General features: G+C 41.0%; 2 protein-coding genes across 2 annotated transcripts; both read right to left on the reverse strand.

The window, feature by feature from the left end:
- Nucleotides 1–472: 472 nt before the first annotated feature.
- LOC134184837 (2-oxoglutarate dehydrogenase complex component E1-like) lies at nt 473–22585 on the reverse strand. The gene is made up of 26 exons (XM_062652599.1): nt 22543–22585; nt 17098–17155; nt 16935–17031; nt 16817–16880; nt 16672–16754; nt 16525–16615; nt 16363–16471; nt 16221–16291; nt 13354–13482; nt 13241–13303; nt 13061–13177; nt 12857–13009; nt 12690–12792; nt 12511–12633; nt 11859–12009; nt 11666–11796; nt 11521–11606; nt 11374–11466; nt 11241–11312; nt 11138–11188; nt 11010–11084; nt 10877–10949; nt 10708–10811; nt 1007–1060; nt 795–949; nt 473–729 (listed from the first exon to the last, which is right to left on the reverse strand). The coding sequence occupies exons 2-26, from the start codon at nt 17135–17137 to the stop codon at nt 630–632; spliced, it is 2388 nt and encodes a 795-aa protein (XP_062508583.1). The 5' UTR covers nt 17138–17155; nt 22543–22585; the 3' UTR covers nt 473–629.
- Nucleotides 1075–5998, reverse strand: LOC134184838 (uncharacterized). Its single transcript, XM_062652600.1, has 2 exons — nt 5196–5998; nt 1075–5134 (listed from the first exon to the last, which is right to left on the reverse strand). The coding sequence occupies exon 2, from the start codon at nt 3824–3826 to the stop codon at nt 2921–2923; it is 906 nt and encodes a 301-aa protein (XP_062508584.1). The 5' UTR covers nt 3827–5134; nt 5196–5998; the 3' UTR covers nt 1075–2920.
- Nucleotides 22586–27519: the final 4934 nt, after the last annotated feature.

Raw genomic sequence — 27519 nt, forward strand, 5'->3', positions numbered from 1 at the left:
TTGTGACCCACGTCTCACTTCTCGAATTGCTGCAACGTTTTCGGCACACGTTCCTTTCGCTTTTCCTTTCCCGCCTGAGCCCCCAGTGTAACGAACGGTCTTCTCAAAGGATAGGCGAATGCGTGCCACGCTACGACGTTCAACGACTATCTGGGTCGATGATACACACACGCCTTACGTGTTTAGTCCCCACAACTTCCAAATCACACACCAATTCACTCTACACAACCGGCGTATATACATGTATAGCAATCCTACCCGATCATTAGTGAACCCCACCCAAAATTCCCTTATTTGGTAACCCAAAAGTCAGACTGTGGCTTCTCGTTAGACACGTGTTTCGAAGACGATGATACCTTCACTGTCGAGATCGATCGATTCGGCGTGCGCGAGCGACAATTGATGACGCTACGACTCGCCGTTTGGAGAAAACGCACACACGAACGCACGCACGCACGCGAGCACACAGCTATCCTTTATATAAGAGTATAAGTGTATAGATGTTGGCATGACAACTTTGTCCATCTTATACCTAAGGTAAAACCTGAAATGTACGCAAACAATCCAATAAGTTCTCAGGCCGACAAAATTGTCTTCTGAATACTGCTGTCAACAAGTAAAGTAGAAGATCAAATAGACAACGCTAAGTCTATCAGTCGCTTCTGCTCTTCCAAATGATGCTTCTTATTGCCAGTAGCTGTGGCTGCAGACGGAGGTCTCCCAGCGTACCTTCAACATAAACATGTTTCATATGCCCTACAAACTTTGGGCAGAGCACACAACAATCATCATACGTGACACGTCGTGTCCCAGCAAGTGCAGTAGCTAGACGAGGCTGCACGTATGTCCAAGCTCCCATATTCTTTGGTTCTTCTTGTGCCCACACAATATCTGCGTTAGGATACTTCTTAGCCTCTAGGATCACCAGATCAAAAGGAAATGGAGACAACTACACAAACAACATCTACAAGTGGCAAGTAACAAAATGCACAAATGAATAGAAAACCTGTTCAACTCTGACAATAGCAATGTGGGATCCATGCCCTCTTGTCTTCTTAGCCTAAGCAGAAACTCAACTAAGAACCACACACACACACACACACGCACGCACGCACGCACGCACGCACGCACACACACACACACCATATACACACACAACTAAACGTTAGGAGCTGCCAAACACTGGTCACACCCCATGTTAGCCGGGCTCCTGTGTGGGCCTGTGCTAAAAATCTCCTGGAGCCAGGCCAGGTACTCACAGGAGCACCAGCTTGTGAAGCCAACCGTAGTGTGAGCACCCAAAGTCTCACCTAGACCCCAGTGGCTGATGTCACGCCACATGCGATGGGCGCTTAGTCCCTCAGTCAAAGACCAGGTACGTGTCTATACTCCTGAGTCAAAAGAAGCAATTGTGTGTGTGAGTTTCACGCCATAGTTCGTCATCACTGTAACTTGAAATTGCAAACCTGCAAAGTCCTGGATGTACACACTCTATTGGATAAATCCCTAACCAACTGAGCTGTAACACCACTCACTCACTCACTCACTTTATTCAATTTCACTGGTAAACACACTTTATCTGACAGTCACTCGCAAGAAAACTTGTGCATCACTATCACTAATACAAACTAAACACTACAACACACCTACACAAACTCACAGCTAACTACGTAAAGTCACCACACTCACTCACTCACACACACACACACACACACACACACGCACGCACGCACACACACACACACAGTGTCCAGCAGACTTAGGCTTTGGAGACACAGATGTGTCATTTATGCATACAAACAATAATTATGTCGTGCTCAACCAGATCAGTCCGGTTTGTAAAGTCTATTACAAGTACCAGAAGCAAACCCTGCTTCAGAAGTACTTAGACCATCACGGCTGTCTAGACAGAAGACAAGACTTTACGAAGGATCCGAGTAGATCCCAGAAGCACTGTTTTCTGTAAGTGCTGCAGGTTGTGATGACCTGGAATAATGTCCAGCCACCGTGCAATACCTGCTTGAACTGTGCCCAAAGCTTCCAAGACCACCGAAACCACCAGTGTTCGACAATGCCACATGCAACTTATCTCCACTCGCAAGTCGCTGTACTTCGCCAACTTCTCAGCATGTTTCTTGCCAATGCTGCCATCAGGACAGCTGATATCCATAAGAAGACAAGTGTTTGTCTTCTTATTTCTGAAACAGATGTCTGGACGATTGGCTTTGATCTTCCTTGCAGCGAGGATGGCGGTATCCCACATCATAGTAATGTCATCCGTCTCCATAAGCCTATCAGGATGATGCCAATACCATCTGCTCTCCACTCAAACCCCAAGATGACGAAAAACATCCCAGTGAATGATGGAGGCCACCTGATTGTGTCGATCAGTGTAGTCCGTCGGTGCCAAAGCCTTACAGCCTGCCACAATGTGGTCGACTGTTTCAAGGCCTACACTGCACATGCGGCAAGTAGGACTGACATCACAATGTAGAATCTTGCGCTCATAGTACCGAGTCCCAAGAGTTTGGTGCAACAACCAGTCCATCAGTTGCAGCAGGAAGATTCGCTGCCTTTAGCCATCCGTAGGTCTCTTTCATGTCCACAGGTGGTTGCTCAGTGAGACGGCGATACTGCCAGTGCATAGGCTTCCCGTTCCAGAACCGCACACAAAGAGAACTGCAACACGTACGGTAATGTCTCGCATCTGTTTCAGGCGCTTGCTCGAAGCCACCTTCAACCCAGATGGATGCATTCCTGTGTAAGCTCTGCGACTTGTCGTCTGAAGCAAGACTCCTCTGCAGCTGTGCAGTAAACCGACAAGCCATGCGCCTGATTGAGTGCAAAGATTTTCCGGAGTCACACTCCCGTATCATCTGTATGAATAGATCAGAACAGTCAGCAAGGTAACAGTTGAGCCTCACAATACAAGATTGATATGTCGACTCAATCTGTTGTAACCCCTACCCCAACACTGCAAGGAGCGTACAGTCGGTCTATGTCTGCAGCAGGATGGTAGACACCGTGCATAGAGAGGAGCTTTCTGGTCCGTCAATCGAGCTGCTGCAGGTCCGTGTACTCCCAATGAATGACGCCAAAAAAGGAAATTGAGAACTGGTAGTGCAAACCAATTGATGGCTAGAATCTTGTTCTGACCATACAACTCAGTCCGGAGAACCACCTTCACTCTGCGGAAGTACTCACGACGGAGTCTCTCCAGCATCAGGCTGTGCTGAATGCAGTTACTCTCATCTACACCCAAGTACTTGTAGACTTGACCCAGTTCCAGACAGTTGATGGTGTTCGTTTTTCCTACCGTCACTCCAGAGTTGTGTCCAGATAGTCTGCCGTTGACAAAGTATGCAACAGCACATTTGTCCAGACTAAACTTCATCTGGATGTCATCAGAGAAGGTGAGAACTGTGTGCAACAACCCATCCAACTGATCAGAGTTTCTGCCATACAGCTTCAGATCATCCATGTAAAGTAGATGACTGATGAGCTGACGTTTGGCAGTCTCACCATGCCCAGTGGTCATCCGGTAGCCGTAACCGGTTCTGTTTAACTCCTTACTCAGAGGATTGAGAGCCATACAGAAGAGAAGTGGAGAAATTGAGTCACCTTGGAAAATACCCCTCCTGGTCTGCATAAGCCTTGTCTTGATCATACTGTTCCCGCAAGAAAGCACCATCGATGCCCTCCAACTCTTCATCACAAATGAGAAGAACTTGCACAAGACTGGACTGATCTTATGGATCTGAAAGCATTGGAGCAACCTACTGTGTGGCATGCTGTCATAGGCTTTCTGGTAGTCCACCCAAGCCATGCTCAAGCTCTTGTGCCACAACCGTTTGCAAACGTTTACTGCAGAAGTTTACCATAACGAAGAAATAAAGCATTGAAATTACCTGCGTGGGCGTGTTTAGTACCCGCATGTGGCATGAGCGTAGCTCTGATTGTTGGTTAGCAAGGAAGACAAACTGAGACTCCAAATTATCACGCAAGTATCGACTGTGCCATTACAACCGTGGAGCCTCAAAAGGAGACCCTTCTTAGATTAGTTCATAGATCATGTTTCGCTGAATTTTGGGTGCGTTAGCAGCAATTGGTATGATTAAACCTAAGAGAGTAAGACTGTATGTAGATACGGGAAATCATCTGAACAACTCGTTGCCTATTCTCTGCTTCTGTGGTTGTCTGGACCATAGGTTTCCTGCAGGAAGATACCGGCCTTGTATCTTTCTTTCAACAAGTTTTACTATTTGGTGAAAGTGCTGTGCAGTATAACCAAAAATAACGTCAAAGTCCCAAGGCTTTAGCAAGAGAGCTATTGTTAGCAGACGACTGCAACGTACTTGACTTGATGCACAGCCTAAAGCATCCAGCACACGGATGACACATTCAGCACGTCATGTAGGTGTTTGAGCTGTCATTAGTCTTAAAAAAAGACAGAAGAGCCTTTCAATCAATGCGAGATCTGATCCATATGGAAGTAGCAAGCTTTCAGTTTGTACTTGTCTGTTATAGAAAATGTGTGTAACTTGTGTCATGTTTTGCTATTTCTTTCTTTTTGTCTTGCTATTTAATTTGACACATCCAATAAAAACAATGCATGTAGAAGCTGCATTTGCGTTGCAGTAAACCTACTACATCCACAAACGGAAACCAAGAGTATAACAGCTCTGTAAACAAACTGTTTAGATGACAGCTGTCTTTCCGTCATTCCCTATTCAAGATTCCTGTTTGCCAATAGGCGTGTAACCTCTCAAACAAGAGCACGCCGTTGTATGTGAGGGTAATTTACCAACCTTCATGCTATGATACTTCTACGCCCAAGAACCACATGCACCAAATTGAAGTTTCTATTTCTACCCTTAACATTGATCTGATACAATATGAGTCAATCACTATTCTTTAGATTTCTTCTGATGATTCACTTCTGCGTCTGTTATTCGGATGGGTTCGCCATCTACTAATTAGCAAACCCTTGATTTCGCTTGAGAACTAACCACTTGATGAGTCTTCCTTCAAGTTGTGGGAACTTGGCTCTTCTACCAGTTGCTTTCCTCGTCTTTCAAACAGACACTTGATGGTCCTTTCTCAGATCTTCAAGCATGCCTCTGTTTTATCCACACTTAAAGGCAACCACGAGAAACTCCTTACTCTCTTAAAGCCCTACCAACTTTTCCACCTACTTTGTCAAACTTTGTGAGCCACCAACTTGAAATTGATGGTATACACTTTCCTGCAGCCTCTCGGCTTACCAGTAGTTGTTTCGTCAATAGATCTTCATGATTCATCGTCCTCTGTTCTGCTGCTTTGCTGGGAGCATCCCCCACTTTAGCACATGGTAACACCTATACTTCCATTCTTTAAAATAGACAAAATACAAAGCAACCGCAGAATACAATGATTACCTCGGGATATAACAGCACCTCACCTTATAATGGCATCCATCATAGTTCAAACTCTATTTAGAATAATTTCCGGTAAAACTCACTTATAGCAGCATGCTCTTGTTTCTAATTATAAAGTAATCGCTTCTCTATACATTCCAAAGCCGTGTCTGTGTGTGTGTGTGTGTGTGTGTGTGTGTGTGTGTGTGTGTGTGTGCGTGCGCACGCGAGCAAAGTAGGCTCTCCAATGATGCGGTGGAAAGAAGCGATCAAACTGTCATTCAGCTGCTGTTCTACCCTAGACTCGACTGTGCCCATTGTTAGATTGTCGGTCTCCTCTAGAGGAGTCGACCTCCACGTGAAATCTCTCAATGATGTGACTGCGACGACAGATGGTCAATTTCTCGCCTATTAAACCTACCTGTGGATCAAATGTATTCTTTACTACTAGCAGACGCGGAAGCGAGTCATGAACCAGACATCTGTTATTATTACAATGGCAATCAAAACCATCTGGCTATCTTCTTACCACAATCATATTATCTACTAAAAAGGCACAGCACCAGTGTACACTAGCCTCGACGCTAGGCCTTCCTCTGCTTTTGGTGGTCCTTCCATGCGAGGATAGCAACGGGGCAGCATCACATGAGAAAACATCACGTGATACCCCTTGCTATCCTTGCGTAGAAGGACCACCAAAAGTGAAGGAAGGCCTAGTGTCAAGGCTACGTGTACACAACTCCTAGGCCTACCTCAGCCAGAATAGATTCATGCTAAATTAATGGTAAACTGCAAGCTAACAGCGTGAAAGCAAGCATGCCCCTATCCTATGATTTGGCTGTGTATAGTGTAGTTTCCAATCATGAATGTGTGGTGTTGCTTTATTCACTATATCTGGTCATTACACGCCTGCGCTCACCTTCCCTAATGTTTGCACAGCGAGTGTCATTTATTACCGTCAACATGGATAAAAGCAAGATATTTTTAATCTTCGGGATCTTTAATTAAAACCGTTTGGTCACATACAGGAGGAACAAATGATACAAAAGTTTTGCTTCTCTGCCCAATAACAGAATTATATCATGGCAATTTGTGTTAATTACCTTAATTAATTTACCCCGGCCAAAGAATGAGCTAATCAGCTAGCATGATAGTAAAGAGGTCGGTTGTAAAATAGCAGAAAGTGAGAAACAAACACCTTATAGCTAGCGCTTCAACTTGTCAGTGTTGGCCTTTCCTTCATGATGCAGCAATGAGGGCCATATCACCAACATAACCGGGGCTCTATCTTTCATTACAGTAGGTTCGTTTGATAGTTTATGAATGAACCACAATCTGTTCTACAATGGTACTACCAATCTCTCTCAAGATATCATCTTCATACTTGTCAAAAGTTTCCTGCATTGTTTGTAAACTAAACTCCCACTGTTCTTTTAGAGACACAGTCTAGTAGTACACTTTTACGCAATACAAAAAATATTTTTGAATTTTTTCTCAAATCGAAGAATCCATGCTGACTATCGCATGAAACAATCCTGTTTGCTGAATAACAAAATGAAACCCAAATCTTGTGATAATTTTACCAGTTCCCAAAATCTATTGGACGATCAGATCTCAAAAAACCCTGTCAACAATTACAGGTTAGCCAAGTCTTGATAGCTCTATCCTGTCCTGTTGCCTCCCATTCTTCAAACAGCCAATAATGTTTAACTTTGTCATAATAAGCAGCAATAGAAAAGCGCAACTGCAAAGTATTAGCAAATACTAGTCACATCAATTTAACACTCTACACTACTGTGTTAACTGTTCCTTACGCAACATCTGTAAGTTAATACATTAAATGAGCTTGCCTCTTCTTCTGCCAGACCCATGTCCCCATCCTCAAAATAGCCATTTCAACTGTCTATCCAACCGAACAGGACCTACTGAGAATGAGCACAATTTTGGTGAACCTGTGTGCAAGCATGAAGGGCACACTATTGCACACGCTCATCATTTTCATAGATAATATTCACTGATAGACATTCATAAAATGAATAGTGGAGTATCTTCTAGGAATTATGCTGCCCTGAACAAATGCAACTACTGCACACTGTGATTAGTGACTCAATATGACACACAAACGTGTGTGATATATCACAACTTGGGCCTTCACCCATTAATAGAAATATTGCAGTGAAACAGTAAAGATTTACTTCATCTTTAGTCTTCTCTCCAAGTTTTCTAAGCCGTACTTTACATGTTAGAGTCTCTCCAGCCCTTTGACAGCAGTAAGCATCAATAGTTTTACATATATATAGTTTCCAAACAAACGACAATAAGAGCTTCCCTTAAACTGCATAGTATATTAGACTTCCAAAACTTAAGTGAACGACATCATACCATAGTAGGCATACCACAGCAGTCTGCTAACCTGTTGCATAGCAACTGGCCACTGGTAGCTTCCGTGTCTAAAGCCGTTGTAAGCTTGACTGTGCCCCCAAATAGAGTTTTCCACTTGTTCTAGGTGAGAAAACCAGTACCCATTTGGGCGCCTGCATTGACCATTTGTAGTTGCTGAAGCCGATGTGGTCAACACCTCAAGCGTGGAAACTTGCAAAGTGCACTTTACTCAATTGCAAGTATGTACACTCATACCTCCCTAATCGGAGCAGTATGGGATCAGCCACTGTCCGGATTCCAGAAATGTCCAGAAGATAGAGATAGGTAACACGCGTTATATCCTTGGAATCCCAGACCGTCTTAATGTAAGGATTGGTGATACCAGATCTGCATACAGTATGCGTGTACAGTACAGACTTGTGCTACACTGTAATGTACATGTGTACTTCCCAATAGAGCATACGTTACACACGCGTTCTCTTGTGTACTGGCATGTGACTGTAGTCAAGACGGCTTGAGAATTGAGTGTTATACAGGTAGCATCTTGCCAAAGTGCTTACCATCGGAGCCCCAAATTCTGATAAGCGCAGGGTAAAAGTGTCAAATCTAGGGAGGTGTCTGGATCTCGGAGGTCAGAATATTAGGAAGGTTCGAGTGTACTGTGAAGAACTCAAGGTTGCGGGTGTAGCTACTTGTCTTAGCTCCACTGTTCAGCAGCTGATTCAAACAATGGGACATGGTATGACATCTATTTTTGATACAAACAAAATGCCTTTAATGTTACTATTATTTTTCATCTTTTCCCAATACCGTATAAGATGAAATTTCATTAGCGAAAATATATTTTGGGGGTTGAACATTGTTGTTTAATATCACCCACTAGTTAGGTGGCCACATCATGAAGGAATTTGCAACTGCCAGCTGTGTTCGTGGCCATCACATTTCCCTAACATAGTGGTCTCCAACTACTGTATTGATGAAGAATTGCAGTGTCAGCACAAAGAACGTGACCAGGATGACTTCTGCTTCATTGATAGCTTCAACTGCATCATTCTCTTGTGTGTCCTTCTTGCTAGGCAGGTATAAGCACAACAAATGGTAAGCAGGGATTACAATCCTGTGGTCTCATCCGTTTGACAAACTGCCACCTCACCATTAGACATCTGATCCAAGTGGGTAATGACGTCAACATATCCCGGTGGACAAATTAATGGCAAATTTTAAATTGGCACACACTAAAATATGCCAATCTGCCAAAATGCAAATTCCTACTAGCAGATGCTGAATCAGTTGCAACCAACAGTTGCTCTGACTCGTCAACAAAGTAGTCCAATACTTCAAAATAAGGCATTCCTAGACGGTTTGTTTTGAACATCCCGGATGTGCAAGTTCTTAGCGAAAACAGTCGCTTTCTTGAACTATAGTTTTTAAACGCGTTTAAGCTAAACTAGTTTAAGGTGCAGCTAGTGGAAACACAGTCCTACCTACCTACATCTACCTATACACAGGCAATGCAGTTAAAGGATTGGCTTCAAATTATGCACATTCTTACGGAAAGTCTTCTTTTGATTCTCAAATTTAAGTTGCTGCCCATAGTGGCAATGCCTACGAGTAGGATGGCATCCAATGCCTTGTAAGACAATATACAGCTGTAGAAATCAGAAAGTGTGCAAAAAAAGAGGTATGAGGGATTCAAAGTTGTCAGTGCAGATATGCTACAATGCCCAGTGTTGTTATACAATAGCACAATCAAATCAAAACTGTGCTTCTAAATCTGTAAAAAACTTTAGAAAAAAAGAAACACTCACTTTATACCACTACCTTCAACCATCACAACATGTAATCATCATGACAATAAACTACCATACAAGAACAATAGTTTAGCTATAACAGTAAGGCCTGATAAGGTAATCTACCCAATAATCAACTCTTATGGGTGCAGAAATGAGTTTGCCTTATGTTGAGTATGACTATATCTTGAACTGTGCCTCTGAAGCAGCTCAACTTCTAAAAACATTGCCAAGTGCCTTAAGCCTGGTTCACAATGTCTGCCGGAGAGCAACCTGTTCCATTCCAGCCAACCACATCAAAGACACTGCTCCAGCCGTACAACAGCCAGATTGCTTACCGGAGTGGTACCAGACGGATAGAATAGATTCTATTTTGTCCTGTCCAACCAAAAGTTGCCACACTGTAACAGAAAGTGATGCAAACGTGGCACCCAATTAGCAACATTTAAAATGGCACAATTGGCACATGCAATTGCACTGTAAACAATGAACGTTTCCTCTTTTTTTTTCCTCATAACTTTGTTACAGCAGTAACGCCACAACAAACACTAAAGAAGCTTTTTTCTTCATCACGCATGTCCATTCTGATTTGTCAAATGATGATGATTGTGTATAGCACGGAAGGAGGTGCTAAATTGTGAACACTAACTGGATGGAGGGGCACAGCTGTCCCGCAGAGTCTGACACGTCTCCGATAGATGTTGTGAACCAGTCTTTAAGAGTTCTACTTCTGCTTGAGCTCACATACAGAATTAAAAACCATCACCAAACAGCACTTTGAAGCACATGAAAACACTGTTTTAACCACACAAAATGCATTTTGACAAAAATATTTCATGTGATTCACAAACAGATTCTGAAAATAAGGTATCACATGTTCATTGTTTGTATAACCTGACTCACAAAAAGCTAGTTAAGTGCTTCATCTTGATTAACATAAGAATATAGAGTTTGTTGTACGTATTCACATACTTCCAGGCTGTTGGTTAAAGTAAGATTACATTTGAAACCTTAAATTTTGTAATATAATTAGGAGCCAAAAGGATCAACCTACATAATATCTGGAGTGTGTCCTGTAATGCAATGCTTGAGATCTTAGTATTTAACAGTCACAACACCACATTATTACTCGTTTGTACCTTCAAAAGTTCATAGTATACTTTCCCTGAACAAAACAAGAGCTTCTTCACATCATCATCACAAGGTATGCTGCCATCTGGAATTACTCTCTTGAAAAATGTACCTGTTTCAAGCAAAACAAGCTGTAACTGCACATAGAAAGTCAAAAACATGCAGCTTTAATCAAACCTGGTGTCATATCATCAAAAGATGATCTGGCTTCTGGTAATCGCAACAAACTCTTGGGAGTCATGATAATCAACTAAAAATATATACATTTAATACGCAACCAAAAGTGCATAATATTTGTGAAACATTGTACAGGTTTCCGAAAAGGAAATGCTAGTTGCCTGCGAAGAACGTGAAAGTAGTTAGCTGGAGTTGTACAGTTGGAAACCTGTAATTTCCTGAATGTCATTACATTACAAGAATTGTGCTGAAAGATCTTACAATCCAATTTGCCTCTTTCAGTTGCTTCACCTCAAACTGATCATTCAAGGGCTACAAACACAAAAATGTACACAATACATTACAAAAACTTGCAAAGACAAACGGGAAATATTTCTGCATCATCGTTTGACATTTGAAGAAATCTCTCTAGCCGTGCACTGGAATGTTCTGGTCCCTGCACACACACTTAAAGTTACAAAAGACATTAAGAAGACCAAGAGATCAAGTAACATCACCATGCCCTCATAACCATGCGGCAGTAAAACCACAAGCCCATTCTGTCTAATCCACTTGTCTTGTCCACAGCTAAGAAACTGGTCAATTATGCACTGCAAAGCCATCACATTTCACAGGCAGCAAGTCAGCAAGAAAATAAAGTTTGCCTGAGCCGTGTTGTTGAAATCTCCAAACTGAGCTTCCCAACACACCAAAGACTGAGGACTAGCATGACTAAAGCCCAATTCAAATCCTGAATACAAGCCAGTCAAATCATCAGCCAAATCTTTGAACTCAATAATATATAAATACCCAGCACGGCATACTCTGACAAAGAACTATTGCATACAGTGTAAGCAGCTTGATCAGGGTAAAAAAGATGCTCAAACGGATTGTGTGTAATTGTGTCTTTTTTCTGATCATGTAATAAATGATGTCGATGGCTAAAGCACAATCCAATCTACTTGAATCAATAGATACATAAATCAATAGACAATGTAAAAACCTGAAGGTTCCTCTTTCAACATCCTGCCCACTCAGCCTAACATGGACACCATCCTTCAGTAAAGAACCAAAAGCCATGCCTTCACCTAATGCCCAGTCTACTCGACGAAAATCAATCATCTCCTGGCGATGCTTGAGAACTCGCTTTATTCCTAAGACACAAATCAAAATAAACGGCATCTTAGAGATAGCCCCGCATGTTAGTTTGTTAGTTTACACATTACACAGACATAACTGCTACATACAATCGTGTCAGTAATCCAAACATTTTGGGACCCGGCCCAGTTCATAACGTTGAATATTTCTGATAACTGATGATAACTCGCCTGACATACAAACAGGTGTCCCTGTGCCTCCAAGGCTGCCCATGTGCGCTCATTTAAACTGAATACATGCATACTGAACAACAATTGCACAAGACCCAAACTTGACTGCACTCTGTAAGGTAATGAGAACGTAGTTTACCATATAATGTTACTAAAACTTGACATTACACCTTGCTGTGCATGTGCATAACAGTTCAGAGTGCATAATTCTAGGTGATATCCGAGGTACTCCGTGTTCTGTTATCTGATGCGTTTGGTTATCTGAGGTGTTCGAATAACTAGCGTTCAGATAACCGACATCCAACTGTAATATACAATAGAAATCACCTCCATGTAATGTAAAGTCATCACCAGGTTCACAGCTCATTGCCTGACCAATACGAGTCAACACGGATTCCTCCACTCCTGTAGATCGCAATGGTTTCAATTCTGGTTGAGTAATACTAAAGCCTTATAGACACCTGCATTAGAGATAATACAAAATTTCAATAACCACATTTTGTCACCTTCCCATGGTGAGTCTAGCCAATGCTCTACTTTATTCGATGGAGTATGTCTAGCTGTCTGAAAACTATCTTCACATATTTTCTCATACTTGGCAACTTCTTCCTGCAAAAAGGAGATCAAGTTTGTATCATGACTGCATGCTTCTACAGCCTCCATTCACAGTCACTTGATATTCTTCTTCAGACACTATGCCTGCTGCCAATAATTTGTCCTTGTAGACATCAAGACTTTTTCGATGTTTTTCTATTTTCTGGTACATAAGTGGCTGTGTGAGTTTTGGTTCATCTGACTCATTGTGCCCATTCCGTCGATAACAGACCTAATACAAGGTACGCTTTAATTAGCAGACAGAAAACTACACATCACATACCAAGTCTATGACAACATCTTTATGATATTCTTTGCGCCACCGAGATGCCACATGGCACACTTTCATCACAGCCTCAACTTCATCCGCATTCACATGAAAAATTGGTGCATTCACTACCTAAGGCAACAGTGCCTTGTTACGTTATAGCTTCTTCCATTTCTGTTTCTTCCATGCCCTTACCTTTGCCACATCCGTACAGTAAGGAGAAGATCGAGCTACACGTGGATCAGTTGTAAAGCCAATCTGCAGAAACTAATACTTTTCAAATACTAATAGAAAGTACGACATCTTACCTGATTGTTCACAACGATGTGAATTGTACCATGTGTTGTGTAGTGGGGCAAATCACTCAAATGAAACGTCTCATACACAACACCTTGACCAGCAAAAGCAGCATCGCCATGCAACAGTATGCTCATTGTCTAACACACAAACATGTTAGCTGCATAGCAGTAGTATATAACTCAATGCCAACTACCATAAAAAACTCAAGTGTGTGTGTGTGTGTGTGTGTGTGTGTGTGTGTGTGTGTGTGCAAGCATGCACTTGTGAGCTATTTTTCCATAATTGCAAGTGTCATTTCTGCTGAACTGAGTACGTATGTGTATTACAACAAAGTGCAAAGTAAAAGTGTTTTATTCTGTCAATGTTGTAATAGCTTAAAAGGTAACTGCCACAAATCAAAAATTCTTTTACCTTGCCAATTGATGGTTCTAGTACTCTACATTACATAAAAGAGTTTCAACTTTTCACATAAAGCAGGGTCTAAAGTCATACAAGACTCTTAAGCACAATGCAAGTAATGTATAAATTCCCACCACATCTCAAAGTCCAAGGCAGAGTTATAATCCTTAGATTATAATTGTGATCACGATTCTTCTGAAGGCTTGTCAAGTAAAGATACAAGTTTCATCATCATCTCAATTGTAGAATGAGAAAGATCTCCAAGAGGTCGATGAGCCATACAGGTTTAACCTCAGTGATACGATCTCTGTAGCTGAGAGATTACCTCAGAAGTCAACAAGAAGAAGACCAGAGTGCCCAGTAATAGCTTTTTACAATAGTAAAATCAGAAAACATGACTGAACAACCAGCAATTATATCTGGGTAGCCTTGATCTAACAAATAAAACTGTAAAACTTGTATACTTGTCCTGAGCTAAATGCTTGTTTGCTCAGTTTTGTTTCTTGCAATTCTCTTTTCTTCGTGTAGGCTCCACATTGTTGACATCTTCATGAATGGAGGCGTGCGTGCAACAACTCACTCAAATTGCCAAACAGTTCTCAGATCTGAAATTTGCTCTTCTAGAACCAGGCCAAGCACCTCAAACAATCACTCTCAAAGTGACTGCTGCGATACTGTCCAAATGGTTGGACCACTTCAGTAAGCTGTTGTCTTCCCATTTCTTTTGCAACTGTGGATGTCTCGAAACTGAAAACTGCTAACTCTTCAATAGCAAAAGTTAGTATCCTTCAGCTGCGCAATACTGTACCATTCTTTTTCACAGGCTTCGTTAAGACCTACTAACAACTTCAATGCCTTTATGCATTATTTTTTAGTGTGAAAGTATTCTTGTATGACATGCACTCAGCACCACTCCTTTACCACCAGTTGAAGAACAGGAAGTGACTTTGACCTTCTATATACAATAAAGACGCAACTGGAAAATCCACCCCATTTTCTGCGACGTATGTATCTAGAACAATCAATTGCCAACATAAAACAAATTTTTATTTTTTTATGGCAGTTACCCTTTAATTAAAGATTTCTTGCAAATTGACCTTATCTCTACTTGTGTCAGTTTTCCTGCTACATTTCTTTCAAATGGTACAACAGACCCCACTAAATATGCTTGTTGCTTGTTGCCTTTATCAGTTGTTTGTTGCCTTTACCAGTAGCAAAGTGTCTTAAAACGTGTTCACACCGACATCTGAACTAACTATGATTAGGCCCACATTAGCGCAAGTGTGTTCACACCGCTAGCTATGATTAGTAAGTCACATGGGCACATGAGTGTAATTAGTCTCAACAGTTTTCATCCATCACATCCGGCAAGAATTCACGTGAATTGTTTTGACAAAGCCATTGCTTGAAAAGGGAAACATTTAGTTTGCTTTGTCTGGCAGCTCCTTCAGGGCAGAAAGTTGTCACATGTACAGGCATGCACGCAGTATACAACTGCCTGCGCTTCCGTATACATCACCATATTAATGCTGCGTTTGTACTTTTAAACATACAACACCACATCAGAAACATCGACGACATGCTCTTCTTGTATACTACCTCACGTGCCAAAGTCACGTGCAACCACTAACGCCACTAATGCAATTGTAATACTACTCTTTACGGCGTTAGAATGGCATTGCACTAATCATGATTAGTTAGTAGCATCCAGCATAAAGGTTAGAAACAAGTGTAATTTGAACTTATGTGGAATTTTGGCATCTAATTGAGATTGCCACTGCAAATCTGTCTTAAACAGACCATTACTGTATTAGGTCACATTCTACAGCATGCCATTAAAGTCAGAGGTTTAGCAGAAATAGCAATCTGCCAACTCTTGTAACTAAACCTGCATGCTGTTTATAAAGTGAGGAATGCCATTATAGGTTGGGTACTCAAGAAATTGGTACTATCAATGAGGCAGATTAGGCAATGAGCTAACAGCCTATCCTGTTGAAAGAAGCTAGCAGTGATTGCAAAGAATTGTAAATTACAGTATGAGTTGTCTGTAGAAGCAAATACTACACAAAAATATAGTGCTAAGAAGCTGCTTGTAACAGTGGCATCAAAACTGTCTGCAAAATTGTTTCAAGCAGCATTATTAATTAATATCAAATGCATGTCCATGGAATTAGTTTCTGTTTCTGCTGTATTAGAAAGAACATCTAGCAGTTGCATTATCACAAGTAGCTTGCTCTAACACAGGCATTGGACTTGTTTACACCAAACACCAAAAGAAACAACTTTTCTGACAACAGTTTCTTAAAGTCACTTGTTCCTCACCACAGAATCTTGTTATTGTAGACGTCTAAAGTAAGTTACTGTTTGTCTTATAACTGTTATGTACTGTAATGTTGGTGAGCTGTGAGTACACTATTAATGACTTGGAACTTGGACACCAATAACAAAAATTTCAATACTTACACATATAACTTACCCGGCTCCCTTCCTTGTCACTACTGTAAAATTGCTCAGCTCTAGTTTTCCCCTGAACTACTGGGTCAACAGCTAAATATAAACAGCACACAAGCGCAGTTCACACTGACCTCCAATAAACAAATTTCTTCTAGCATGTTCACCTTCCAAGTGAGATGGATTAGCAACCACTGATAGCTTGACATCACGCTCTGACACTCGATTGTATCTGCTTCGACACATTCCCAAATGATACTTGACATCACCAGATCCCTTTAAACAACACACATATAAATAACACCTTAGTAAACTTGCAAACTGCTCACTTCTTCCCCTGGTTCAAGAGTGGGATCAAACTGACTAAAGATTTCTTCAAGTGGCTGCCGAGCAACATTAGCTAGTACATTCAAGCGACCTCTGAAAACAACAGCAATTTCTAGTGTACGGTATTTAGTGGATCAGATAGCAATAACCGGTGCGGCATGCCTAGAATAAAGCTGTCCACTCCAAGCTTGCTAGAATGATCAATGATAGATTTCAGAGCAGGAATAAGAACCTAAACGTGATGCCAAGACGTAATGAGACAGACAAGACACTACTATTACGCAACAACATAACCTCGCATCCTTCCAAGCCAAATCTCTTCTCAGAGACCCACTTCTTTGCCAAAAACTCTTCAAACCTAAGAAACATAGCTGTCAAAATGAGCTACACTACCACAACTCTATTTCAACACTTTGTTGATCTAATCAATCTAGCCATTAGAGTTCGCTTCTCATCTCTAGTTAGAATGTCAGATTCGGGATACTCAAACTCCCTTCTAATCCAGTCACCTACAACATCCAGAAACAAGCATTAGCTGCTTTAGCTTTAACAAGCTACACTTATTGAACACTGACATTGATCCTTGTTGTTAATAAACATAAACTCAATTCCCATGTGTTCACAATAGATTTTCTAACGAGAGAAACACTGTCAACACAACAATAACCTAGTTTAAATGATATTACAGCAATTGCCATTCCAATGACACCCTCCTTAGCCTATTCAAACGTAAAACATTCCCATTTCCTACCTAACGTAAAAATACTTATTGTTCAGTTATGCAAGTGTGCAATTTTGGGACACGTAACTGTGTGGAATATATTAGAGCAATTTATATACACATATTTATTTTCTAGAATAAGACGCCATGATGCCTCATGTGATGTTGTTTTCCGCACTTTACTTATCGACAACTCCAACACTCAACATAAACAACGATGTCCGTTTCACAATAGCAGCAGACGAGGAGATATTATCACCCTGATTTCATGATGAGTAGATCCGAAATTTGATGTTTTAGTTTGGAATCGTCTACAGACTTCTCTCATTAATGATGCGGCTGGGCGTGCAGGTGTAGCAGCAGAAGCAGGAGAACGAGCAAACAACAAACCATATCAAACTTTAGTTCGTGTGGGATGTTCTTCCCATTAGTCTTGAAATGCTCGGCTGCTGGTCTCCATAGAGTTTAGAAATTTGAAAGACATAGTTAGAAAAACAACTTTTTGCAGAGGACAGATTTTGAGTAGAGCTGTAACCAACCTCCATCAGCAACTCTCAGTCAGATAGTGGGTACACAATGCCTGCATGATTCTGCAGAGATTGTCTTTGGAGGCACGAGACTTATCATATGTAGCTTGAGAACATAATAAAATTATAACCTTTATCTATATGTGTGTGTGTGTGTTTGTGTATTTTTTATTTTATTTATATATTTTGTTTCAAAATCAAACAATCCCCAAACATCCCCAAACCAACAAGTCTTACATTACACTAGGTGTATCCCAACTATCAACATTCTGTGCTTCAAGCTGAATTCTCTTATGAATCATTCTCGAGTTATGTTTTCATAATTGAATAGAAAGTTGCTGCATCATATTTTGAAAAGCCTGGTGGAATTTAAGGCCACTGACTGCTGAGGTTTTGGAAGCAATAGCTTTCAAAGTTTTGATGCTAAATAATGACCAGAGCCCCAAGGTCTCAACCACTAAGAGGTAAAAGAGACCACCAGCTGCACGAACTCTGTCTTCATGGCAAATATCCTTTTGTTCTTCACGTGCCTTTGCTGCCGCTCCAGCGCTTACAGCTGATTTTGTAACATATAACGGCTGAAAAGAGTTTCTAACTGTTACGTCAAATAGGCAGATCGAGCCTCCAAGAAATCAGGGTGAAAGACATCACCAGGACGGCTTTCAGTACAACCATTGCACCTCATCTCCCTCATAACATCTGTTCTCAACCAATAAGGCCTGGAAAATAACTTCTGCCAATGCATTGTGTCTACGTGTGCGCTCTGGACCAAAACCACAACCAAGAAGGTGATCCCCAAAGTGTCAATGTGCTGACCACAACTGTACAAGACAGATGACGAAGGAGAAGGAAACATCTTGATTCCCAACCAGAGCCGTACTGCAATTACAAACTCATGAGGAGACATGGAAAGGCTGAGATTAGAGTTGGGTATTGCCCGTGACAAAGCTCCTGCATGAGATGTAATGATTGAATTTAACGTTCTCTGTCTCGTACGCTAGCAGTGTTCAACAAATACTTGACTAACTCAGAGTCAAATTCTGATTGGATTTGTCGTTGAGTAGCAGTGCTGAAATCTAAAGTCGAGGAACAGTGTTTGCTTTTCAGATAGTGACAAATCTGAAGATGACTTTCGGAGTCTCCTGATAGTAAAGGCCTTGAGAAATGTAAATTTGCAATATCCAGTGAATTCCAATTCTTTTTGAGAAAGTCCTGTACCATCTTACAAGTAGAATTGGAACTTCCTACAAAAGCAGCTGGTGAAGACTGGACTACTTCTCTCAGACCAAATCCACCAGGTCTAATAGGTATGTTGCTTGCACCCATGCCATATATGCAACAGAAGAACGACAAATAATTTCTAAAGATCGGCGCAACCCTTGATCAAAGCGATGTAATTGTTCTAACAACATGGCCGGAACAGTTCGTAAAAAATGATTGACTTTGCAAACACTCTGACAGCTTCGAACCAAATGCAATTCAACCTGTGGATCATCAAGATTACCAAGATTTGACTGGGACTACAAAATTTTGTCAACATGTTTAGCTGTGGAGGACTTAAAAAATCGACAGACAGATCCTTGAACTGGTGATTTTAGCAACTCGATACCTTCTGATAAGCGTCTGACTTCTGAAGGAAATTCAGGAAAAGTTTGATCTCCAGAAGGCCAATATAGTTCATATTTGTTTAAGTTAATTTGCAAGCCAAAAATGGGACCCTTTGCCAGTAAACTTTGTAATAGAGACGATATTGATTCTCTATTACCAACGAAAGAGCCATCATCTAAGCACCACAGTTGAAAGTGTAAGCCAGAATAAGAATCCAAAGAGTAATTCCAGAATCACCAGAGAAAACAACAGAGGACTTAAGGGATCTCCCTGTTAAGCACGGCTGTGGACAGGATCCAATGGTTTCCAAATGCAACTCACCAGGTGAGTGGTATGACCACTGAGCCCAAGCAAACAACTGTGGAAATTCTCTCCGTAAGCGTTCAAGAAAAGCCAATCTGGAGCACTCATTAAACGCATTAGTCATGTCAATTTTCAAACAGCAGAAGTCTTCTCTGGCAAAGGTAGCATCAATGAAAGAACGCATGGAGTGGATAGCTGCTTCCAAACCACCTCTAAGGCCAACACCTACTTGGCCGTAAGGCACAAAAACATCTGGAAGACGATCTCTGATGGAAGCACAACATATCCTACTTGCCAGACAACGAAGAACTTGTCCTACAGCAATTGAGCAATAACTTACTGTCTTTTTCATGAGAGCAGTGAGTGGTGCACCAGACAACCAAGGTGCTACCCTGTGATCAATCTTTCCAGCCAACAACTTTGACATCAGACGAGTAAGATTGTCAAGACACAACTGTGTATCAGGTGTGCAAGCTCCTTTTATGGCATCTAAAAGATGTTGAGCACAAAGCTGAGAATAGCCTGGACTAGTCCCTCTAGGGAAACCTTCCAAAGCAAATGGGACTGCTTGGGAATCAACAACTAGTAAGATGGTATGTCATCTGACCATTGAGACAGAGCATGCTGTGGGTGACGTGACTGAAGCTCCTGTAGTGCATCTGCATCATCATGAGAAGCACAACCATGAGAGCCTAACGCTTTCATAGCATATGTATATATACACATAATTTTATTGATATATATGCCTTGCTTCTTACAACAAGCCAGAAACAGACATAACAGACAAATCCCAAAAACAGTCATCCGAATCTAAAGTAGTCCACTTTCTATCAGTCTAGCATTAAACTTCCACAAGCTAACTGACAGCTGCTGCATAAGGTTATTGTAGACCTGTGAAAACTGAGTGTTGCTTGAAGTAATTGTTTTGGTAGCAATGGTTCTCAAAGTTTCCAGACTGGCAAGAGTCCAAGCTCCAAACAATTCCACAACACGAGGATAGAAGAGTGCACCAGAAGAGAACACTAAGTCATCATATTTGGTGTCTCTCTCAATCTCCCGGCCAGACCAGCAGCATCTGCAAAAGTTGCTAAACTCGACACAAATTTAGGTTGGACCAAATTACATACAGTTATATCAAAGTAAGCAGAACGACCAGTCAAAAAATTAGGGTAGAAGACGTCTCTAAGGCAATCACAAGTGTTTGACAAGAATCTCTCCTCCTTTGAAGTGCCTTAGTCATCTATCAATAAAGCACTGAAGATAATGTTTGAGAGCATCGTGATGTTTTGACCGTAAATTAGTCTGACGGCAGCCAAGGAGGTGGTCACCAAAACCGTCAATTAATTGACCACACTTGCATCTTACAGCAGAAGGATGAACTAGAAAAAGAGTTATGCCCAACCATAAACAAACAGCAATACAGAACTCATGCCTAGTCATGGAACGGCCAAGGTTTGGGTTAGGAACGGCTCTTAGCACCACTCCAGCACGTGGTTCTGAAATTGTGTTAGGTCTGGCTTGATCTCTCTGAGTGCAAGAAAGTTTGAGGGCTTTATAGTTACTACTTTCAACTTGAGACTGAAATGTGTGTTGTGATGACGAATTGACATTACAAAATTGGACTCAAAAAGTTCCAAAATTCTGGAGAAATACTTCTTTAGCACTAGATTCGCCATCAATTAGAAAACTTGACTTCTCAAAAGTTGCAAAGTGAAGAAAGTGACTGACCAAGTCTCTACTACGATTGCAGCTGCTCATAAAAGCAATACTAGCTGATCTATAAGCCTCTTGTAGACCCAGACCATGTAATTTTATCTGCGGGTTGTTGATGCCTATGAGACACTTCTGAGCTTCCAAAACTTTGCCTATTCAACGTTAGAAAGCCTGATCATAAATTCATCAAAGCCAAACATTGGAAAACCCAGTAACTCAACACCACCATCCCTGGCAAAACATATAGGACTTCTGGAGGCAGTTCAGGAAAAGACTGGTTACCAGTGGGCCAAAAGACCTCACATTTGCTTAGGTTCAAGTGTAAACCATACTTTCAACCATTTAACTGCAAAGCACTGAGTAGCAATGATATGGATTCTCGTGTTCCGATGAAGGTGGCATCATCTAGGTACCAGATCTGCAAGAGTAGATTCAAAACTTGGTTGGGAATGTCATCCAGCAAATCTGAAACCACCAAAGAGAACAACAATGGTCCCAGAGGATCACTGTGCTGAACCCCAGCCCAACATCAGAATACAGTCCTTATAGAGCCATTACAAACTATACTAGGTGCAGAGTGAATTGAATCATGGGTGGCATAAACACGTCTTTCTCATTCGATGTCTTCCGATGGACGAACCTCAAAATGGACATCGCAAACATGTGCAACCTAGCGCATGCGCATGACTTGCCTGGCATGCGGGAATTAAATTGTGCAATTTGAAGAAACCACACAAAATCACACAAATTAATACCCCACACAAATAAGTACTCTTATAAGATTTAACACCAGTTTCCAATCAAATTCACACACAGTCACATAGTTCACTTTACTGTATGTCAATTCCAACTTCTGTCTAGTCACATCCAGTTCACATAGTGTCAACTCAAGCTGGTGCAGTGTCACATCAAGTTGGTTTTAGATGAAGTTTGATCATTGCCACGCCAATTTCATATTCTGTGAAATCAAATGTCTTCCTAGTCAGTTCAAATTTACATATCGCCAAACCAAAACGATAGCTAATGATATTAAATTCACTGAACGTCAACCAAGAATGGACTATATCAGAACAACTTTGCAGCATGTCATTTTAAAAATAAAGAAGTCATATCAAATTTTGTGACATGCCAGAATTCTGTCAACCAACCTTTCAGTCACACCCATGTCCAAGTATAATAAGTACGATAGGATAAGACGGGACGAGATACATGTACAAAAGAAAAAGTGGTGACACGAGAAAGGGGATTGTGGAAGTAATACAGAAACTTGGTAAGACCCGAGTCAGACTGCATAGATTTCAAACATTCTAAAGGAAACCAAAAAGTGGAGTATTTATTGTTATAATTACAAAATTTATTGAATTAATACAGCACACACTTCACGTATTCACTGAATATTAGCAGGATGTCATAATCCAAGTAAAGCCAATCAGTCATTCAAAAGACAACTACAGGTATCTTGTTATTGTATAAATTGACCATGTATGCAAGTCAAATTTGTTTGTGAACCATTTACAGGGATGCAAGCAAAGATTGCATAAACAGTGTTGTGATGTTGATGTTCAATTTTGCTTAGTTGCTGCCCATGTCTACCTTTTAAAATAAAAATTGAAGTCACAGTCATGCCTGAAAAGATATTGAAACCAATTCCGTAAATGAATGTGATTGCTTGACTATGTACCTTATGAGCATAGTACAGATTTAATTGGTACATACTGCATAGCAGATGAATATATTTGTCCCATTATGCAATGCAGCAGATAGGATAAAACTGCCAATCCCCATCCTGAAGTACATTGCATTTGAGAGGTCACTAGATCTTGCCTCTATTCAAGAAAATTGACACAAGTGTGCAAGTACTGCCAACAATACAGAAAAGATCACCAAAAGAATTTTTGTTTCAAGCAAAACTGTAGTAATTGTGGCCACATGCAATAAGATGGCCACCTTTTTAAAGAAACTGCAGTTGGCAACAGACTCCTGTCGACACCTACTTTGTTTTCCTAAAGCTTTGCCTACTCAACCTCTTTGAATTCTGGTTTTTTTACATGTAACTCAGTGTCTCTGCACACATTCATTAACCATACAGTCAAAGAGAATACCTACAGCCTCAAATCCCTTGTGTGTGAAGGAATCACCAGCTAAATAAAAGCACCAAAAGTGCCAATGCCTCGATCAGCAATTAAATAGACATTCAACATTCAGAAGAATAAACACACAAAACTGTTAAAATACTGCAAACTTCTACTACACACCTGCACCGAGAATTCACCAACAATTCAAGAACAAATCTTTATCTTGTAAACCCATGAATGAAACATCACTTCTAAATCCAGGAAAAACATCATTTCTTACCCAAAGCCCATTCTTGCCGTTAAAATCCACTGTACCAAATAGATACAGCAGTAATGCACGTGCCTTCACTTGAGTAAGCGGTGCATGCCACATTGTTAGCTCACTTCCATAATCAGTATACTATATTGGTCCAATGTAATCTCTTGATTCTGTTTGGATTTCGGTAGCAGAACTTCATTTGGTTTCTCTAACCTTGCTGTTGGAAGTTTTGGTGGCACCAACAACTCTAGAGGATCTCTTGGGCTGGTGCTCCATGTTTATGTCGTTGATGATTGACAAGACCTGTCTTGTTTGTGTTGTAAAGGTGCAACCCAGTTGAGTACACCGTATGCTGGTCAGATCTGATACTTGCTTCCTCTCCCTCTTTCCTTCCTCTTGTCGTTTCATCTTTTCCATTTCCTCACCTTCCTCATTCAACACTGTAACTACAGCGTCCATGATGGATCTCCACTTAGCACAATCTTAGGCACTGTGTATTTATTCTTTGTTGAGCAAACACTTATTCAAACCTCTCATCACAATATCAACCCATTTCAGCTTCTGGCCGCACTTACACCTTCAACTTGCAAACCACCAGTTGCCTTGGAATACCATGAAGCTTCATCCTGGCTTCGTGGTCTCACCACCTTAGCCTTCTCTTCCTGATCATTGTTTCCACAATCTCAATACCTGCCCTAACCCAAACAGTAGTATTCCTCTGCTTCTCTGTTACTGATACGCCCAACATGATTTGTAAGCAACACATGCAGAACCCTGCAGTCTTTGATGTGCTGAGAAAGGGTTGTTCCAGTCTCACTGCTATAAAGAAAAGTTGGTATGATAGCTGCCTTGAATATTCTTAGTCTAGTAGATTCTTTGATTGATTTCTGTTAACAGAGGATTTTGCAAAGAGATCTGAAGATGCTGGATGTTTTACAAATTCTTGTACTAATCTCTCTGTCTACTTCACAAGATGACGTGGCAAAATTTCCTATTCAAACTCCTCTACATCATCACAGGCTCATCTGTGCTCTGCAAAATGACCCTTCTAGGAGGATTGTTGGTTGCTAGTAATTCCTAGAATTTTAGCCGTTAGTGATGGGAAGGCCCAATTGGTTACAGCTCAGGTCTAGATCTAGTAACATCTCCTCTACATAGTCTTGTTATACATTTGCACCCAATCAACAGCTTCGTCATATCAAGAAATGTTAGCAAGGTGCAAAAGAATCACATATGCACATTGGCCTGTTATCTCTGTTATTGAACATACTACACTACGTAGTACAGTCTACCCTCGATATAGTGATATGCTTGGGACAGTCTATTTTATGTCATTATATCACGAGGTCACTATATCACATCTCCATGGGTGCAAACCTCATTAATGCACGTGGTTTACCTTTTAGTGTGGGGTGAACGAAGTAACGTGTGTGATTTATCTTAAGATGGCATCTCCTGTACTGTACTGTACACATAAATGCACTGTAAACTTCTACTTGTAGCTAAGAAATCCTCTACAGTTAGAACCTGCTCACGTGCAGCCATATAAGCAGATGAAGTGCCGCAGTAGCTCTCGTTTCACATGTGCACCACATGGCAAAAGGTGCTCATACAAGAGGATAGGCTGCGTGACCTGGATGTTGGTAAATTGAGGGAGATTTTTTGTACTCCTATGCATCTTTCTACTCTCTTGCGAATGTCAGTGTTATTATATTGAGTGCGGCTATATCAAAAGGCAAAGAACCATATTCTTATGCAAGCACTTTTGCCCCATGCTATCTACATCATTATATCACAATGTTGTTATATCGCAGTGTCGTTATATTGAGAGTTGACTGTACTCCATTGCAACAAAAACACAAACAGAGAGATTGCCAGAATGTACTGGAGGGCACAAAGTGATAGGCTGTGTAGTACTATGAGAGAGGACATTGTTTGCCCTCCACTAATGAAGGAGCACTGTGTAAGATTGCATTTATATAAGGATGCTGTTCCTTCAGGACTTTCTCAAAAATCATTTCAGGGCTAAATAGATGACTTGGTTTATGCTTCTTTGAAAAACAACAGCAGCATAAGAGATCTTGCTCATATCAATACCATCTCGTCCATTCATGCTGGAGCCTGGCTCAGGGCTGTTCACAATGAAAAACTTGGCCTGGCATTTTCGAAACACGAGTTCATCGCATCAATAAGGATCTGGCTGGGATTATCAATATTTCCACCACATCCAAATGCCCAAAGATGTGTGTGTGGCCATATCATTGATCAGTTTGGGGACGACATGACAGTTTGAGGGATACTGTCTGGCACGCCCTCCATACCGACAATAGTGGAGTAAAGAAGGAACAGAGAATAGGTGGCTGAGATCTTCATTGACCAGGTGACATTTATCATTCTGATTTTACCAATGGAAACCTGCTTTCTTTGACATAACTGTTAGAAATTCCCTCCAACCCAGCTACATCGTTGCTGCTGCAACCAGTGCTGTTGCTGCCGCATTGGCGAGTGAAATGGAAAAGGATGCCTACCATGACGATATCATTGCTGCTGCGGGGAGAGTTCTTCCCCCTGGCTTTGGAGACCCTAGGTTATTGGACATCTTCCAATTTGAAGACTCTAAAGATTATCGCATTGAAGACTACCACCTGTAACACAACATCCCTTTCTCAAGCCTTCCAGAACCTCATTGAACAATTATCTGTGAAACTCTGGTTATTTAATGCTCGTTTAGTGCACGGTTGTATGCAACTGCATTCTTCTAGTGACTCTCTTTGGGACTTGCTCACTTAGTGTATATTGATGCTTCAAATATATATATATATAGGCAAAGCCTAAATGCAGATGTCTTCAAAATCAACAAATCTAAAAGTTGCACCGTTTATTTAATTACACCAATGAACTACCTCCTCACATGCAGTCAGACCATATCAATTTCATCCAGATAAACAACTAGGATTTGAGATCCAACAATTTTCCTACAGAGTATAGAATGTGTAAATGTACGCAAATAAATACTTTAGACATTCAAATTTTATGGTGCCTAGGATTAAAAATTCCACTCAAATTTTGAAACACATTACAAAAGTAAGTAACACACACACACAGAAACACACACAAAGTAGCAATGAACAAACATATATCTTAGAAATATTAAAGAAAATTGCCCACCAAATGTCGGCGTCCAGACTCATTGGCGAGTCCAAAAATTTGTTTCCTGTTGCCCGACCGACCCGTCCTTGTAAAAATCAGAACGTTTTAGCCAATAATGTATTGGCGCATGTGTAACTTGTTTTGCATCTACTTAGATGAATGTCTGTGTTTACAAAGCAGGGCACAGAGCTGAGGGGCCGAGGCGGCTCAGGCATCCCCAACTTTGAGTACAACCTCTATATTTGTAAGCAAACAGTACCCTTGTAAGTTCATGTACTCCGATGTCCTTTCATGCCCCAACCCTGAAAGTGTAGTCACATTAAAATAGACTTAAACTAAGAAGACTTGACAAAGCCAAGAGGAGTTAACAGTAAAGGCTGTTTTCTATCATGCTGTAAGTCGACTTGCAAGGCATACACGTGGCAAGCATGCTTCTTCTGGGACTTTGCCGGAATACCTGTCATGCTTACTGTTGATATAGCACATTCCTATAAACGTTTTGCGCTCTAGCATATCTTCAGGCCTGTGAAGAAGCGTCAGAACTAGCAAAGAATGATTATTAGCATCACAGGAATATACGATAATGTGCACTATTTGCATGTGATCATGTCACTGGATGGACTTACTAAGGATGAAGCTAA

The sequence above is a fragment of the Corticium candelabrum genome, chromosome 9 (genome assembly GCF_963422355.1).
Source record: "Corticium candelabrum chromosome 9, ooCorCand1.1, whole genome shotgun sequence".
Lineage (NCBI taxonomy): Eukaryota > Metazoa > Porifera > Homoscleromorpha > Homosclerophorida > Plakinidae > Corticium > Corticium candelabrum.

What these genes read in the sequence shown, in the direction of transcription:
- LOC134184838 (XM_062652600.1), bottom strand. Translation starts at nt 3,826, where the DNA reads ATGGCTTGGGTGGACTACCAGAAAGCCTATGACAGCATGCCACACAGT.
- LOC134184837 (XM_062652599.1), bottom strand. Translation starts at nt 17,137, where the DNA reads ATGGGAATTGAGTTTATGTTTATTAACAACAAGGATCAAT. An exon ending in TATTAACAACAAGGATCAAT is followed by an intron (nt 17,032 to 17,097) that starts GTCAGTGTTCAA and finishes TGGATGTTGTAG; the next exon opens with GTGACTGGATTAGAAGGGAG. An exon ending in TGACTTTACATTACATGGAG is followed by an intron (nt 12,010 to 12,510) that starts GTGATTTCTATT and finishes TTTGTGTCTTAG; the next exon opens with GAATAAAGCGAGTTCTCAAG.